This window comes from Histoplasma capsulatum, genomic scaffold (assembly GCF_000149585.1).
Source record: "Histoplasma capsulatum NAm1 scaffold_4 genomic scaffold, whole genome shotgun sequence".
Classification (NCBI taxonomy): Eukaryota; Fungi; Ascomycota; class Eurotiomycetes; order Onygenales; family Ajellomycetaceae; genus Histoplasma; species Histoplasma mississippiense.
Genome location: NW_001813979.1, coordinates 888,902 through 905,674, shown reverse-complemented (window position 1 = coordinate 905,674; position 16,773 = coordinate 888,902). Strand labels below are relative to the sequence as shown.

Below are 16,773 nucleotides of genomic sequence, written 5' to 3'. Positions count from 1 at the left end.
CTCTCTGGCTCAGGACACTGGAATGTTGACCTTCGCGTCACGCGCTGGCTTTTTTCTTTTTGGCAATTATATACAGGGTCAAGCACGGCGTTCAACAGCCTCGCTTCCATTGTCCGCATAGTTCAAAGATGCAATATCTCCACCTACCTAACGAAATATTTTTGGCGCTTGGTGAAATCTTACCACTTGCTGATCTGAATTCTTTGTTGCAAACAAACCGCCGCTTGTTCTCTCTTCTCAATGCTGACCTATATCGATACGGCGCCAGCTCCGCTCTGCTCTGGGCTGCAGAATATGGAGATGAAGATATTGCACGAAAAGCATTAAGCGCCGGCGCTTCGCTGCGGGCGTTGGGCACTGATGATAAAACGGCGTTGATAATTGCCTATGAACGCGGCCATGTTAAGGTCGTCGAACTGCTGCTTGCTCAGAACAATGTCGACCTGAACGGCGTTGTCAATGACTGGTCAGCCCCGGATCCCAAAATTGCCGTCAGTCGGCTTTCATGGAGGACCATGTCTCCGCTTTTGTTTGCTGCTCACAAAAATCATGCAGATGTGCTGAAGTTGTTACTTGATCAACCTGGCGTCAATCCACACTTCACTGACAGTGGGGGTTGGTCAGTGTTGCATTATGCGACCAAGAACGAGTGCGAGGTGATATTGAAATTGCTCCTTGCAAATGATCGTATCGCGGCCACCGGGGTGGATGGATCCTCTCTTGTTCTCTTCGCATTCCAGATGAATTGGTATTCCGCGATGTTGTCGTTTTTGAGCACGGACAGGCTGGAAATTGATCTCCACCGACATGAAGAGGACGACATACTGCTCCACTCATTGCGTATGGGTTATTCAGGCATTGTGAAGAAGCTGCTGGTGCTTCCTAACTTCTCAGCAGAATCGGAGCCGCTCTACCAATGGACAACTCAGTTGGCATTTGCCGTGGTTAATGGCGATAAGGAGGCTGTGTCATCTCTTCTTACAAATTCTGCAGTGGACCCGAACAGCCAGGAAGATTTTTTTGGGTTTTCGCCGCTGCTTCTGGCTGTGTGTATGGAAAAGGAGGCAATTGTCCGGCTCCTTCTTGCAGTGAATAATGTCAACCCAAACATCCCAGATAGGGATGGACGATCACCTTTATGGGTAGCTGCTGCATTTGGAAATGCGGAGCTTTCGAGGTTGCTGCTAGGAAAAGACATGATCGATGTCAACCAGAGAGACCAACACAATTGGACTCCGCTCACCATAGCTTCAGAACTCGGGCATGTAGCTGTCGTCAAGTTGTTGATTGAACGTGGCGATATCGAAGTCGACGTTGCATGTACCTCTGGCTGGACACCCCTAGGGGTTGCTGTCGGCAACCAGCACTCTGAAATTGCGAGATTATTACTGGAGACCAATCGAGTCGAACTCAACGGTGAAATTACAGGGCCACCGCTGTGGACCGCTGTCCGTAACAATGATCTACCAATGGTGGAGCTTCTTCTCGCGACGGAAGGCGTAAATCCAAATGGCATTAGTAATGTCCTCAGGATCCATCCATTATCGGAGGCTATTTCGCAAGGAAATGTTGATATCGTGGAAAGACTATTGCGGATCGAGGACGTCAATGTGAACTACTTTGATATCGGAGGCTACACTCCACTGGAATCTGTAATGCTGCAGTTATCTGGTGATGTAAAGCAGCGTATAGTCGAACTTCTGTCCACCAAAGGGGCCGTACGTGGGCAGGAGCTGCTCTCATTAAACGAGCAAAGAGGAGATTGAAGTGGCATATCTTATGAACTTGTAATACCGAGATCTGTAGCCAACCCATAGAAAGATGGAAAAACAAAAAGGATTTACAATTTCTATCATTTGCTTTGCAATAAGTATAATCTAATAAGACCAGCAAGCAAAACGTAGTGTCTTTCTCAGTGATATAGAGTTAGGCCATGGACCAAGGGCAATATCCATCCATGGATCTGCCGCTGGCCATGTGACCCTGCCGCTGCAACCAACCCCAGTCCGGCTAGCACAGATCACCAGACACGGCTGGAGCTCCAACTTAGCCAACCATGTGGAAAGAAAGCTTCACGCGCGATATCTGCCGGATAGCGAGCATGGTGACCTATTTTCTGTCATTAAGTCCATCCAAGGGTAGGCTTACTTTGTAGTCCTTGACTTATTAACCTCGTGAGTTAGCTTTATCAAATGTCTCTACTTTGTGGTTTATTCATATGCGTCTCTTGACCGTTGTGAGTTTGGCCGCAACCCGGACGCTTGGGACTGATATTCCCACCATTTCCAAGCATTTTTCTTCCCACCATATCCCTCCATCTGATTCTCCTTCTACAACCCCGACGGCCTTGGATCGAGATGTCTGATCCTATTTCGATACCGAAGAGCAAGTCACAGCCAGATCATTTAGAGGAATACGCCACAAAGCCCAACGCCGACATCCTCCACGCGATTGCCAATGACCAAGATGGATCTTCAAACTCAGCACTTGACACTTCCCTGTCATCTAGTAATGGGCTTTCACGATCATCCTCGTTTGGGACGAGCAGCTCTTTCCAGGAAGATTGGGAGCCCTTTCCCCCGCTCGACAAACTCACAGTTTTTGATCTTCTAGGGAACCTTGATCTTCCCCAAAAGCTAGAAAAATGGCAGAATACATTAACCTTGCAGAAGGAGAAGGTTAAGAAACAACAGGAAAAGCTGAAAAACACAGGCATCCATGCGAAGCAAAGGGTTGTGGGGGAGTGGCGCAAGCGTGTCCCGTCTTCAGATGAGCAGTTGGAGAAATACCGGAAACGGATGAAGGATTCTGTTGAGCGGCTCGGTGCTCGTTGGAATGATACTGCAACAGTTACCGCCCGAGAGAAGATTTCCTTTATTGCGGGCGTCCTCAATATTCTCATCAGTGGATATTTGCTTGGTGCTTACCCGCAACACTTCTTCTACTGGTACACGGCCCAGTTTTTCTATTTCATGCCAATACGCTATTACACCTATCGCAAACGTGGGTACCATTACTTCCTGGCCGATCTCTGCTACTTTGTCAACTTTTTGACGGTCTTGGCTATTTGGGTGCTGCCGGGCTCGAAAAGATTGTTCCTCAGTACATACTGCCTTGCGTATGGCAATAATGCTATTGCTATTGCTATGTGGAGGAATTCATTGGTGTTTCACAGTTTCGATAAAGTTACCAGGTAAGCAGAGTTGACTGGAATGTTTAGCATTTGTTTCTTTACACCTTTCTAACTAATCGATATCTATCTAGCCTGTTTATTCATATTATGCCTCCAGTTACCCTTCACTGCTTGATTCATATGACTCCCCCTGATATGCTGCTCAACCGATTCCCTGCCATCTACAGCATCAAATTTAGCGAGCCAGGTAGCCCAGAACATTATTCGCTGGCCGCAATGATGATATGGGCTACCGTCCCTTATGCTGTCTGGCAGTTATCGTATCATTTCCTCATCACAGTTCGTCGCCGTGAGAAGATTGCAGCAGGACGGCCGACCAGCTTTACTTGGCTTCGAAAGTCTTACGCCAAAACCTGGATTGGAAAATTCGTTCTCAGCCTCCCGCTATCTTTGCAAGAGCCAGCCTTCATGTTTATTCAGTATAGTTATGCGCTGCTAACTATAACGCCATGCCCGTTGTGGTTCTGGTACCGTTGGGCTAGTGCTCTTTTCTTAATGGGTGTATTTTCCTGGAGTGTCTACAACGGCGCGACATATTATATTGACGTGTTTGGCAAAAGATTCCAAAACGAGCTGGAGCAGCTTAAGAAAGATGTTGCCAAATGGCAGACTTCTCTCGAAGGTGGCTCGACTAGTCCCACTCTAGTTCCAGGCAATGGCAAACTATATAGTCATGATGATATGGAAATCAAACAAACTGGTACTCCAGCGCACAGCGCAGTTAACCAGATTCCGCTGCTTGACCCGCAGTCCACCAGTACAAGTGTGGAGCCTCTTCCAACTTCTGGCCTCTACTCTAGAACCTGAGACCGCGGCTCCAAATTCCTCCAAATTCCTCTCCTTTGCCCAGTTTTGGCCTTATTTCGTAACTTTCCTTCCTTATGGATACCCCGTCGAAAGTACTCCCATCATATTAGGGCTTTATATTTTCTGTGTGTTATCTATCGATACTGCGGTGCGATGCAAGCTTGTCCATAGACTTTTTTTTTTTTTTTGCCTCCTGAACTGCCCTCCAACAAACCGGATATGTGGTATCCAACTTTTCTCTGTCTCTGGTGTTAATATTTTTGATGATTTTGGACAAGGGTCGAATATTTCTGTCACCGTCGATTTATTTAGGATGATGAACGATATTTCTAATCTAATAATGATATTGTAACTCTACCCTTTCATGATTTCTTCGTGATGTGCCCAGGCTTGCAATCTGTGATTGCCGAATTAGTCAATGGGGAAATGGTGATATAATCACGTGATATCCAAAAAATTTCTCTAGTGCATCATGATAACCTCCGTCTTCTTTTCAACATTCAACCATACCAATCTTCTTCACCCTACCAGCCCCTGGTACCGTATTTAGCACATTCTACTGATACATTTATTCCGTCTACACAAGCTTCCGCTCAAGTTGTTCTCATACCCTTGACGCTGCAGTATGAAATCAGTTGCCCTGACCCGCAATGCGGTGTCAGCACAGAGGATGGCCGCATGTACGCCGAGCAGCAAGACAGCACTCCAATGAATAACTAAGTTAACTGACTCTGAGTAGTACGCCACCACTCCCCAGGAAATCTAGGCACATATTTGACTGCGACTTCACGTTACCGGCGCTCCTTACCCCAGCATGTCCATGCCCTGGCCATTCTCATACCGCTCCAGCAGCAACAGCAACGCGGTTATGCTACCCAACAGACCCCTTCCACAAATCCTTTAGAGCAATCACCATTCCCTCCTCCAGGATTTAGCGCGGACCTGGCGAAGAAACCACTCCCAGCAGAGACTGCACAGAAACCCACACCGGCATCATTACAGTCAGAGAAAACTGAATGCGAACCCCGCGAGCAGATCCAAGTTACGGCCGCCGCGGACAGATCGCCAACGAAAGGGTCGGTTGCGGAAGGAAGGGATTTAAGTTCACATGATGTTGAAGCTGCAGAGATAACGGCTGTTGAGGAGAAGAAAGAACCTAAGAAACTTACACTGGGTCAGAGGATCAAGAAGGAGGCCCAGCATTATTGGGATGGGACAAAGCTGTTGGCTACGGAGGTCAAGATCAGTACACAACTTGCTCTAAAAATGGCAGCTGGTTATGAACTTAGCCGCAGAGAACATCGACAAGTTCGTCTTTCATCCTCCAATATATCCTTTTTTTTCAGCTCTCTCCCCACTGTTCAAACCGGAATGACATCGCTAACTTAGAAATAACAGCTCCGACGTACAGTTCAAGATTTGGCTCGACTGGTACCTTTCTCTGTCTTTGTTATCGTCCCATTCGCTGAATTCCTTCTACCGGTCGCACTAAAGCTCTTCCCAAATTTGCTTCCCAGCACTTATGAAGGTCAAAAGTCTAAAGAAGAAAAGGCGGCTATACTTCAGGCTACGCGGAGGGAAATGGGGTCTTTTCTTCAAAATACCCTTAAGGAGACTGGCCTTCCAGTCAATTCCAGATACTCTAAAAAGGAAGAGTTCGCCGAATTTTTTAGAAAGGTTCGAGCTACAGGAGAATCTCCCTCCGAAGACGATGTTATAAAGGTCTGCCAGACCTTCAAGGATGATCTCACCTTGGACAACTTGTCACGACCCCAACTGGTGGCAATGTGCAAATACATAAATCTCAATACTTTCGGTACAGACGCAATGCTCCGGTACAATGTGCGTCACCGGATGCGTCAGATTAAGCGTGATGACAAAGCCATCTCATTTGAAGGCGTTGACACTCTTTCCGTTCCCGAACTTCAGATGGCTTGTGCTTCGCGTGGACTACGCACGCATGGTATCTCTCCAGGCCGTCTGCGGGATGACCTGTCCATGTGGCTAGACCTACGGCTCAAGAAGGGCGTGCCTTCGACCCTTCTCGTCCTCAGCAACGCGTACATGTACACGCAGAATTCCCAGGACTACGAAATTTCTTCCCAGATCGATGCTCTCCGATCCGTCCTGTCCAGCATCCCCGAAGAGCTCTTCCACGAAATTGAGCTCGAGGTGCATAATGCCGAAGGCGCAGCTACCAACAAGCAACGTCTTGAGGTTATCAAGGAACAGCAAGAGCTCATTGAAGAGGAAAACGAGCAAAACACTGAAAACGAAGAGGCTGGTGTCACTGCTCCGAAGGATCATGAGGATATCGATGAGACGGACGACAAGAACATGGAGGCAGCAGCTCCAGGTCAGGAAACCCAGAGTTCGGAGGCTCAGGAATCTGAAAATGATACTGAGAAGCAGCAGGAGAAGGAGAAAAAGGAATAAATAATTCGTGGAGTCTAGGCTTGAGAGTGAGCGCGCAACGTTGCTTTCGCTTCCATTGTGGTCGTTATGTTTTTAAACGTCCCCCAGATGAGCTGCGGCCTGGGACTAACGTTTTCCATTCGGCAATGATGACATCCGGGAATAAATCCCTCTCTGCTTCTGCTTGGTTTCTTCTCCCATTCTACTTTGTACTATTATTACCATACCTCTTTTAGAGTCTCCCATGTCATTTTAGAGTCTGTTTGAATATATCTTCTTTTCTTTCCTAACTGTATTAGGCAATGAATGAGCAGGGCCTTTTTATTTTCTTTGTCGGTTTCAACCAACCCCCTCCCCCTTGTCCCAGGTTTCTGAATTTTGCTTTGGGTAGTTTGTCCAAGAGTAGAAATGCTTGTAATATTATTTACAAAATATTCAAAAGATTTAAAACATGTTTTATATATATTTTAACTGCTACCATTCATTTTTTTCACCTATGTTCCCTTACGCTTTCGTTTCCTGCGAGGCTTCCTTACCCTCTCACCTTCCTTTCAAATTATTTCTTATTATTTGGCATATTTTTACTCTACTTACTATTAACTTACTGGGATAGATGTGACGGCTGGGTTGGGTTGGTGAGATTGTCTTTTGTCAATTAAAGATACTGAAATATATGTAAACTTGTTTTTGAAATGCATTTGTTGGGCCATCTTCTCTGGATTTGTGGCCAATGCCAGTTCAAAATATATATAGAACAACCATGTTATCGAATCAAGAATGCGAGCGACAGAGCAACTACAGAGTACATCTATCCGGCTCTGACTCCCCGATCAGATGCGACACAAAATCACAGAATAATAACCTCGGCATGGCTTGTGGAAACTAAAGGTTAGCGCGCCAAATATGAAGCAGCAGTCGGAATCGCTAAACCCCATCTTGCGCGCATGATGGATATAAGATAGGAAGAGATGCTGGCCTCGAGAGAGGTATGAACAAACCGGTACTGTTTAGATCATCGCACACCATTGCAAGTAGTGCATATACATAGCGTTCAAAGATCCTCCTTATCACCCTCGAGGTTGCTGCGAACCATGGCGCCGCTTTCCCCCACATCGAAGGTTGGTGTTTCTTCAACCAACTCCCAAAACATGTTCTTAGCTCAACCCTTCTGACACCTGCGACGGGATGGGAAAATATACTAGTAGCAAGCCATCGAGCGACTGCGACGGTATATCCCGCCACCAACCAATTATGACTCCGTCCCGCTGTCCCGACAGGCTGCTGTGCTGCTTCTGCTGTTTGCCGATCGACTAGGGGATCTTTGGGTTATTTTGACGATCAGATCCAAGACTCTCAAATCATGTATGTCACTCCTGCGCCACGGGCGTTTGTCGGGTTCTGGTGGTTATTTATTATGGCTGCGGACTATAACGGCCGATTTACCTTGTCACTAACCGATCCCTCACCCAACTTTTCAATATTCGATTTAGACCCTGGCCAAGCGGCTCTTCCGGGCGGAAAGGCGGATTCGTTATCAGAAACACCCTTTGAGACTGCTCGGCGCGAAGCATTCGAGGAAATCGGCTTGCCAAATATCGGTCAGACGTTCCCTTCCCCTTTTTTGGTAGAGCATCTCTGCGAACTCCCCGCCAATCTTGCACGAACAGAGCTAGTGGTAAGGCCCTGTGTGGCGCTTCTACACTCCTACGATGAAGTTACGGGTGAGGATGCCGATCCAGAGGAAGCATTCATGCCCCAACTGGACGCTAAGGAGGTGGCTGCGGTCTTCTCGGGGCCATTCCACAACTTCCTGATGATGCGCGATGAGCCCCGTGGTGAAGATGATTCCAGTCTTCCAGGAGACCCTACGGAGTGGTATGATGGAACATGGACCAACTGGAACAGTACTTGGTGGCGCAGTATGTTTGATTGTTATGAAATATAACTTCCCCTCCTTCCACCTATCTCGAACTTTCCCGCCCCTCTCTTCTTGTAGTCTCTGTTAGTTACTAAATTTTGGGATAGTGCACCATTTCTTCGTTCCGATAACAAACCAAAAGGTTACAAAGTCGAGAAGAAAGAGCATTGATCAAAGTGCCGCCGTTGACGAACTCGAAAATCAGGAGATATCGATGGGATTAACCCGCTACAAAGTATTTGGTATGACTGCTCGGATTTTAGTCGACGCTGCTAGAGTGGCCTACGCAGAGGAGCCTCACTTCGAGCATAACAGCCATTTTGGTGACGAGGACATGATTGCTCGATTGCAAAAAATTGGCAGGTTCAAGGAAACTCGACACCCGGAGGACGAACTTACTCCAGAAGTGTTTGAAAAAGCCTCCAAATTGACATGATTAAAGGATCAGCTGGCCCCCCCGGAATTTTGTGGAGACACATATATTTTACTTAATATTGGAGTTTCTTTTTCCTTTCCTTTTTGCTTTCCGGGACACGCACCGTGCGACGCATTAGCGTTTCGTGCGAGATTTGTTATTGGTGTTTGTGGAGACAGATGGGAGAGTTTCTTTGTTTTCGTCCATCATCTGCCCAGATTTTGTTGGACCCAACAATTGGTTTGGTTACTTAACTTATAAGGTTGTATACATCCCCACCACCCCTGTTCTGCTCGGCGTTTACTCATCGAGCAAAGCAACTAGTTAACTAACCTTCGTCCTTGTTTGCATTTTCTGTTAGAATTTGTTAGCTTTTTCTTTTGTTGCTCATGCGATTGTTGTGCCCACGCTTTGGTTTATTTTCTTTTATGTTTGTGTTTTACTTCCTCGTGGGAGTTCCATTTGCATGCATGCTGCAAGTTATATTCCGGCAAGATTTTGGATGACGCTCCCCCGTGTCATCTCCGAAAATGGTTATTAGTATTGCGCTTCTTTGTCGCTGAGTGCAATTTTGGAAATATTCCCTTTCCCCATTGACTCCGCTCATGAAAGAACGGTTGACAAGCCAACTCAGTCTAAGACATTGCGCATGTCCCGTAGTTTGAGACTCGAACAGGAATGTTAGCATTATTTCTATTATATATGATCGGCTTCGACTTTCTGCCATGTTGCCCTCCCCAACCTCCAGTCGCACACGCGATACCGGGCAGATGACATCCAGAGGAATGCGTAGGTATACACCTCAACTTCTCACCTCAGAGTCGCTGGAGGGCTTGGAGCAAGCTGTTCCTCCAGGAAACTCGCCCAGCAATACCAAGTACCAAAGTTGGAAGTTCGATAAACCATTGCCAGATATTCCGCGTGCGACTTCCAGTGTTTACAGCCCTGACGATGAAGCGACTGGGGTGATCGAGAGCCATTTACCTCCTTGTCCTCGGAATACTCTAATGCCTGAGCCACCCCCGCGTGGGCCTTCAAGAGCTCACAGTCTGGGTTCCTCAGAGCACTACCAGAAGGCCATGCATGAACCTCCTGCAGACGTGGATATACACCTACGGGTTCTGAAGAAGTCGTTATCCCTCCAGCCCTGTGGATATCGATCGGCGCCGAATTTACTCCTTGAGACAGCAGCTCCCGCATCGCTTTCGGCTCCCGCAGGCCCATATCATCCCCATTATGGGTGGTCGTGGGGCCTGAAATCGAAACCTCGTTCTATATCGACTTATGCACTCCATGGTAGTTCCACCACTGCCGATCCAATTTTTCCTATTTCAGATAAAGCTATTGAGAGCGTCGGCCCAATGCTGCTCCTTCCCTCTTCCGGCTACCATCAGTGCGGAAAAGATGAAAGTCGGGGCTCATCATTGGCAATGGTGGATGATAGCGGATCAGAGATGTGCCGCTCCGAAATCCTCAGTGAGCGTATTCGGCCTCGACGGTATTCGGAGGATGTCCCCCTTGACGTTCACATGGAACACCCACAGAGAACGGGACTGTCTTCCACGGGCCAGCTTCCGGTGGCTAGAGCGCGAAACCACCGCATCCAACTAGTCGAAACCCAACACCAAACCGGAAATCGTACAGAGCTATTTTCTTTCTACTCTAACAGCAGCGTATCCGATCACAATGTACATATTACTCCCACACCCAATAATACCCCAACGGCCTCAACCTTTGCCCGTCGCACAACCAAACAACTTGCTGTCCCGATCTCCGACTACCAGCGCTACGGACCGAAAGCGTGCAAAACTAAACGTGACCACAGGCCTGGCACCATGTTCAAGCGCAGGATGACGAAACCCAAAACAAAACGCGCCTCTCTTCAGCTGCCACCGTTGCCACCATCTCCCGTACCACTTCGGCAATACTATCAGCAAAACCACCGTTATTCTCAGTCGCAATCACAAACACAATGTCAATCCCAATTCCTTTCCACCCCCTTAACACTCCTCCCGCGCCGTATGAAATCCTTTCTCTCAAAAGCATTTCATAGCCGGAATATAACCACATCCGTTAAACCCTTGCGGCCTCCACGGCCTCCATCCCCTTCGCCGATGAGGTACTTCCCCTCTCCTCCGCCACCCCCGCCACCGCCTCCACCACCGTGCCTCCACCCACCTACACAACAACAGCAAGATGGCCAATGGAACCAGCAGGATAAACTACAGCAGGAGTGGCAAGAGCAGCAGCAGCAATGTCAGCAAGAAAACCAGGAGAAAGAGCGGAGCCAAAGGGGGGGGAACTTGTTCCGAAGGAGTATGGCGGTGACGAGGGAACGGTTGGGATTGGGACCATCAAGTACCGATGTGCGGAAGATGACATTGAAGGATCGAATTGTGTTCGTGGGGCCAACGGATCCGGCCGCGGTGGCGGAAGATAGGGTTGATGAATGGGTTTGAGATGAGTGTGTTGCGCCTGTGTGTTGTACCCTGCGGCTGGAAGTTCGCCTTTTAAAAAGTTTTATACTCCTCCTCCTCCTCCTCCTCCTCCTCCTCCTCCTCTTCCTCCTCCTCTTCTGTCTTCTTCTTCTTCTCTTCTTTCATTTACTAATATTCTGCCGGTCAGGTGGTGCGTTACTCTGGTTTTCTATTTATTCCTATTTTATTTTATTTTCTTTTCCATTTTCTTTTTTCTTTTTTCTCATTGGGATAGGAAGCTTTACAGGCGAACCACATTTTCATGTCATCTTTTCCATCCATCGACGTCACGGGATACACATACTTTTCTTTTTAGGGGTTAGATCGTTTGTGTGGTACAACATTGGACGATGCGATATACAGCTTTTACAGCTCGCTCTCTTATTTATAGAGACAGAATATCTAAATCGCATCATATGATAGCCGGTATTATGGCCGTTTATTGGATGGTGAAATGAATATGAAGTATATCTTGGTGCATATTAGAGTAGGTTATCATGTATGATTCGTTACGCTTTAAAAGATATGGTATTCAGGTGGAGCAAACGTAGAAACAATGGGCCCATTGTCTCGGGGATCCAGCCAGCGAACCGGCCAGCGAACCGAACCCAGGCGTGACTAACGGGCAGGCTACATCGACTCTGATACTTAATCCGTATTTCCAAGCTTGCCAAACGCCGGTAGTTATGATATGATTAGACTCATGGCAATACATAGATAGAAAAGAAAATAACCAACACCAAACCTGGCTCCTAGAATTTGACAAAATTACCCCCGCACTCATTTTCAAGTTCCTACTAGCTCTCCGTTCAAGCCCGCCATCAAACTAGCGTGATTCGAGTTGTATGCGATGGCAATTTCTGGGCTTTTTTTCCCGTTGGGAAGAGGGCATGGGTGGGGGTTCATTTGATAATCGGCCTCCCCAATCGGACTAATTTGAGAGGTATGAATGTGATATGACGGTTAAGCTGTTGTCTTTCTTTCAGTATTGCTCTGGTACAGGACGCCGATAGATGGCAAATCAATATGCCATCTCCAAACGTATCATTGCCCAGAACTCTCACGCACTGGGTCGTAGGGAGCACGGCTATTCTTCTTATTCTCCCTCTCCCCCTCCGAATCCGTGCCGTCATCTTCATCTATTGTTCCTAGGGCAAAATATTCTCCTTGCTTCGGATCAGGCCACAACGATTGGGAAGCAGCCTCATCGGCTGGAGACACCTTGGTACGCAACTGACGCCTATAAGCTTTCCAGATCCAGAACGATAGAATTAAAGCATTTACGGCAATCAGTCCTGCCATAGAAGCGGTCCAAGTAGTGCTGGTTCCGGACAGCAACATGCCGGTAATAATGTTGGTCCAGCCAAGGACTAGAGTGAGTCGTCCAACTCATATATGTGAGTAAGAGACCCAGTGCCGGCGGCGAATGCGTAACGAAGACACGATGATGTTGCCAGCCTAACAAGCCCTGAGTGGGAGTATTGCTCTAAAAAACACACCAAACCAATGGTGGAGGGTGTTTATGTGATGGTCCATCAAAAGGCCAATAATAAGCACCGAACCAAGCAAACAGGGCGGCTACCAATTGAATGGACCAGTGATATTTGAATGAGTTCGAGGACCCGGATCGCATTGCGATTGTACCAAGTGGGAACAAGATGAAAAATGCAATGAACATCACAAAGCCGTGTATGGATTGCATCACGTTCTCTCTTATCGACGATACCAAACCACCAGCACTTATAGGGCTGTCAGATGTCCCCAATCTTGAAATCCCAGTTCTGATCGGGGGCAACGACGGAGCCGATTCGACAGTGCTAACCGATCGAGCCATATCCACATAGAAAACACCCCAACCGCCGTCTTTAGCATGGTGCTTATGCATACGTAGATGGGCATCGTAGGAGAATACTTTGAAATCTTGGTTATCGTTCCACGCCCATATCCACGGCTGGGATGGTGCTTGCGCGGAGATCGGAGCACCCGGCCACTTTTCGCATGATAGACACACAACGGCTATTTTCGCAACCGTCATTCCACGAGTACCTTGCACCCACGACGCTTGAAGAACTCGAAGATCCGTTCCGCCCATCTGGTCCTGGGAGACCAACTTGGGCTGCGAGTGGCCGTCGACAGTGCGGATACTAACAATGGGGTCATGCTGGTCGGAAGGGTTCCCGTAGACTATCATCATCAGCGATCCTTTCATGGATGATCCGGTACCTATGGCAGTCCATCCAAGAGCGGACTCTCGAGGGATTTCCATCGTTAGGTACATATCGTGATGGTGCGAAGATACGTTGTAGTGCATCGTAATGCCCATGCAAAAGTCAACTTCAGATGGTCCATCTTCCCTGTGGCCGAATCGACAATACTGAACAGGCTCTGAGAGAACGAAAGCGGCGAAGAACAAGATTAGGACGTAAATAGATGCCAGACAGTGTCTATCAAGGTATCTATCAAGGCGAGCCATTTTGACTGGGAACTATCGCGTTTGAAGAGCCGTGATAGAGAGGCATGAAGTTTCTGGAGGTTAATAATTGGGACACATCTCAATGGCTGATCCATGGGCCATGGAACCCTCTAACAGATCCGTTGCCATCACGAACCAGGTGTTACACTAGTTTTGAAACCGAGTAATTATGATGACCATTTTCGCCCGGAATGGAATGGGGAACCCATGCAGGGTCAGCAATTACTACACTAAGTGTGACATCGAGTATGACGCTCAGCCAGCTCATTGCGATTACCATGTCAGCAGGATATGGGTACGATGCAGCCAAATTATAATGCTGGCTGGGAAATTGGCGAAAGTAAATAACTAAAGGAACTAACTCTAAACCATTCAAGTGATAGGGCCAAAATGAATACGACGATGTATGAAATGAAGCTTATTGCAACGCCGATGGATGTTTCCTCCAGTATCAATCATGAAACTAAGTCTAATGCCTCAATTTATTAAAAAGATTTTCTGTTCTCTTCTTCTCTTCATCTCGGCTACGGAGTTACTATCTTTAGACATTCGATACGTACTGAAAAGCTCAGTCACGGTGCCTGCAGGCTGGTCGCGAAAATCATCTGTATCCGCAAATCGAGTTATTAGGGTATGCATTGGACTCAAGCAACATGGATGGGAGACATTCGAACAACATCTTATGGAGAGTATGGATTGTGTTATTGTCTGTTGACTATCCCGGTATATGTTAATTAATATAAATGTAGTCTCTGATCCATCTCACCCACGATATGGGAAGCACCTCTCTTCAAATGAAGTGAGCCTGTTGGTTAAAGCTGCTCCGGAATCCTTAAACGCGGTAACCACGTGGCTTCAAGAAGTTAGTTCCTTTCCACCAAATTTGACATTTGCCACTTCTGGAGATTTGGTATCATTTAATGCGCCGATTGAGGTGGTTGAACGACTGTTTATGGCAAAGTATGCGGAATACCAACATGAGGATGGATCAACCATCATACGGTCTTTGTCATGGTCCGTGCCTGCCGATCTAGTCAATCACATTGATGTCGTCGAGCCCACCAATTCGTTTTTCAAGCCACATGGACAATCTAGATATGGAGGTCCACCCCCACCAGATTGGGAAAACGAGCATCGGATCCCAACTTACGAGGAACTGGTAGAAGAGGATGTGTTAGAGCGAGGTCATCTCGACATCCCTCTAGCCCATGAGTTATCCCAGGCCCCCACAGTCAAAGAAGCATGCAATCGTCTGGCGATTTCAATCGTGTGTCTGAGTGTCATTTATGGAACATGGGGTTATCAGCAAAAGGCATCCACCAAAAATAGCATCTCATTGGTGAACTTCCTGGGGGAAGTCAACAACAGGTCTGACATTGACCTATTCCTGAGCCGTTATAACCCATCCGCTGCGGAAGCTAATGCGGCGTACCAATTTACTACGGAGATTATAGCTGGAGGGGATACCCAGTCAAACCCTCAATACGTCGGAGCAAAATCGAGCCAACAAAGGCTCGAAGGCGCTTTGGACGCACAGACTATCCTCGGTCTCAGTTGGCCAGTTCCGATGACGACATATAACGTAGGTTCGAAGCCCCCTTTTCAGCCCATCGAAGACCATCAAGAAAATACAAATGAACCGTACCTGGCTTGGCTGCAGTATATGCAAAGCAAGGAGACTTTGCCTCACGTTATCTCTATTTCATATGCTGATACCGAGCAATCCGTGCCTCCAGAGTACGCGAGAAGGGTGTGTAAGGAGTTTGCAAAGCTCGGTGCTCGCGGTGTCTCCATCATTGTTGCTAGTGGGGACTGGGGAGTAGGGAAAAATGAACGGTGCGTCCTGGATAACGGTAGAGGCAAGCAACGGCGTTTTGCACCATCTTTCCCGGCTAGCTGCCCATATGTAACTAGCGTCGGAGCCACGCGGCTCGTGGGTTCCGAGATCGTAGGATTCGATGGTCGCGGAGATTTTGCAAGTGGTGGTGGTTTTAGTGAACTCTTCTCAAGGCCACGATATCAAACCCAGGCAGTTGAGAATTACCTGGACACTCTTGGAAATGAGCATCAAGGGCTTTTCAATCGGAAAGGCCGTGGATACCCTGATGTTGCCGCACTGGGTTATCACTTCTCGGTGCTTTGGAATGGTCAAGCCCATCTCCAGGATGGAACCAGTGCTTCAGCTCCAACAGTTGCTGCCATAATCGCACTCGTCAATGATGCTTTACTTGACAAAGGGCACCCGCCACTAGGTTTCTTGAATCCGTGGCTCTATTCCGATGCCCGTGATGCATTTACTGACATCACCTGGGGATCCAATAGGGGGTGCAACACAAGTGGGTTCCCAGCCTTGACGGGATGGGATCCAGCAACAGGACTTGGTACTCCAGTGAGTAAACCCTAAATACAATATTTTGCAAATCGAGTTAACATACCGTAGTGGTTCCCTAAGCTGAAAGATTTGGCGACAAAAGCAAGGTTTCGTGCAGATAAGCCATGGTATATTCAGCCTTGAGGGATGGAATGCTTTTAAGCTTCAATGGTGTCAGCGGCAAGTAATATACATGGATGTGTGTGCGGGTCACGTGGGGTAGGGCTTGTGTCCATAGGACCTCCAACAAAGCTTATTATCACGTGATTCTACCAGTTGGTTTAATTAAAGTTTAAGCTTAAGTTAAATAAGGTAATTGTCTCAGTACTTCAACCATCATAGCTAGCTAACAACCACTCAAATCTTATTTAAGTCAATGACAATGGACCACAACCAGTAGCCCTCATTGAGCTGCTGTTATGAAAGAGCTATAATCCTAACATTTGCAAGAATAAACAAACCGAGATAGACTGATCTAGCCGGCGAAGCCCGCTCGCTCTAGCTAGTTCTGTCAGAAGAGTGAAAGTTTCAGGTACCTAGGCACTGGTCAGGTCTCTTGAATGGACATACCACGAGTCTCTTCACTTACCGTATTTTGAAGTCGAGACAAATCCTTCGTGAGGACTGGAGTTAGGCCGCTCTCGTGAAGTATGTCTCGGATAGCTGTATGAGCTGATGATCTATCGTCATTAAGTGAGACGTCG

General features: G+C 47.4%; 7 protein-coding genes across 7 annotated transcripts; 6 read left to right on the top strand and 1 right to left on the bottom strand.

The window, feature by feature from the left end:
* Positions 1-128: 128 nt before the first annotated feature.
* HCAG_04290 (predicted protein) lies at positions 129-1,919 on the top strand (the record flags this gene model as incomplete). Its single annotated transcript, XM_001540400.1, has 2 exons — positions 129-1,718; positions 1,905-1,919. 2 exons carry the CDS (start codon positions 129-131, stop codon positions 1,917-1,919), a joined length of 1,605 nt encoding a protein of 534 aa, XP_001540450.1.
* Positions 1,920-2,357: 438 nt separating this feature from the next.
* HCAG_04289 (conserved hypothetical protein) lies at positions 2,358-4,000 on the top strand (the record flags this gene model as incomplete). Its single annotated transcript, XM_001540399.1, has 2 exons — positions 2,358-3,193; positions 3,265-4,000. 2 exons carry the CDS (start codon positions 2,358-2,360, stop codon positions 3,998-4,000), a joined length of 1,572 nt encoding a protein of 523 aa, XP_001540449.1.
* A 670-nt stretch (positions 4,001-4,670) lies between these two features.
* Positions 4,671-6,436, top strand: HCAG_04288 (predicted protein; the record flags this gene model as incomplete). The annotated part of the gene is made up of 3 exons (XM_001540398.1): positions 4,671-4,680; positions 4,740-5,308; positions 5,399-6,436. The coding sequence occupies 3 exons, from the start codon at positions 4,671-4,673 to the stop codon at positions 6,434-6,436; spliced, it is 1,617 nt and encodes a 538-aa protein (XP_001540448.1).
* Positions 6,437-7,506: 1,070 nt separating this feature from the next.
* Positions 7,507-8,769, top strand: HCAG_04287 (conserved hypothetical protein; the record flags this gene model as incomplete). Its single annotated transcript, XM_001540397.1, has 4 exons — positions 7,507-7,533; positions 7,621-7,777; positions 7,906-8,334; positions 8,441-8,769. The coding sequence occupies 4 exons, from the start codon at positions 7,507-7,509 to the stop codon at positions 8,767-8,769; spliced, it is 942 nt and encodes a 313-aa protein (XP_001540447.1).
* Positions 8,770-9,473: 704 nt separating this feature from the next.
* HCAG_04286 (predicted protein) lies at positions 9,474-11,207 on the top strand (the record flags this gene model as incomplete). Its single annotated transcript, XM_001540396.1, has 1 exon — positions 9,474-11,207. The coding sequence occupies one exon, from the start codon at positions 9,474-9,476 to the stop codon at positions 11,205-11,207; it is 1,734 nt and encodes a 577-aa protein (XP_001540446.1).
* A 1,062-nt stretch (positions 11,208-12,269) lies between these two features.
* HCAG_04285 (predicted protein) lies at positions 12,270-13,698 on the bottom strand (the record flags this gene model as incomplete). The annotated part of the gene is made up of 3 exons (XM_001540395.1): positions 12,270-12,436; positions 12,510-12,595; positions 12,725-13,698. 3 exons carry the CDS (start codon positions 13,696-13,698, stop codon positions 12,270-12,272), a joined length of 1,227 nt encoding a protein of 408 aa, XP_001540445.1.
* A 278-nt stretch (positions 13,699-13,976) lies between these two features.
* HCAG_04284 (predicted protein) lies at positions 13,977-16,449 on the top strand (the record flags this gene model as incomplete). Its single annotated transcript, XM_001540394.1, has 6 exons — positions 13,977-13,993; positions 14,082-14,146; positions 14,286-14,387; positions 14,448-16,087; positions 16,139-16,197; positions 16,443-16,449. 6 exons carry the CDS (start codon positions 13,977-13,979, stop codon positions 16,447-16,449), a joined length of 1,890 nt encoding a protein of 629 aa, XP_001540444.1.
* Positions 16,450-16,773: the final 324 nt, after the last annotated feature.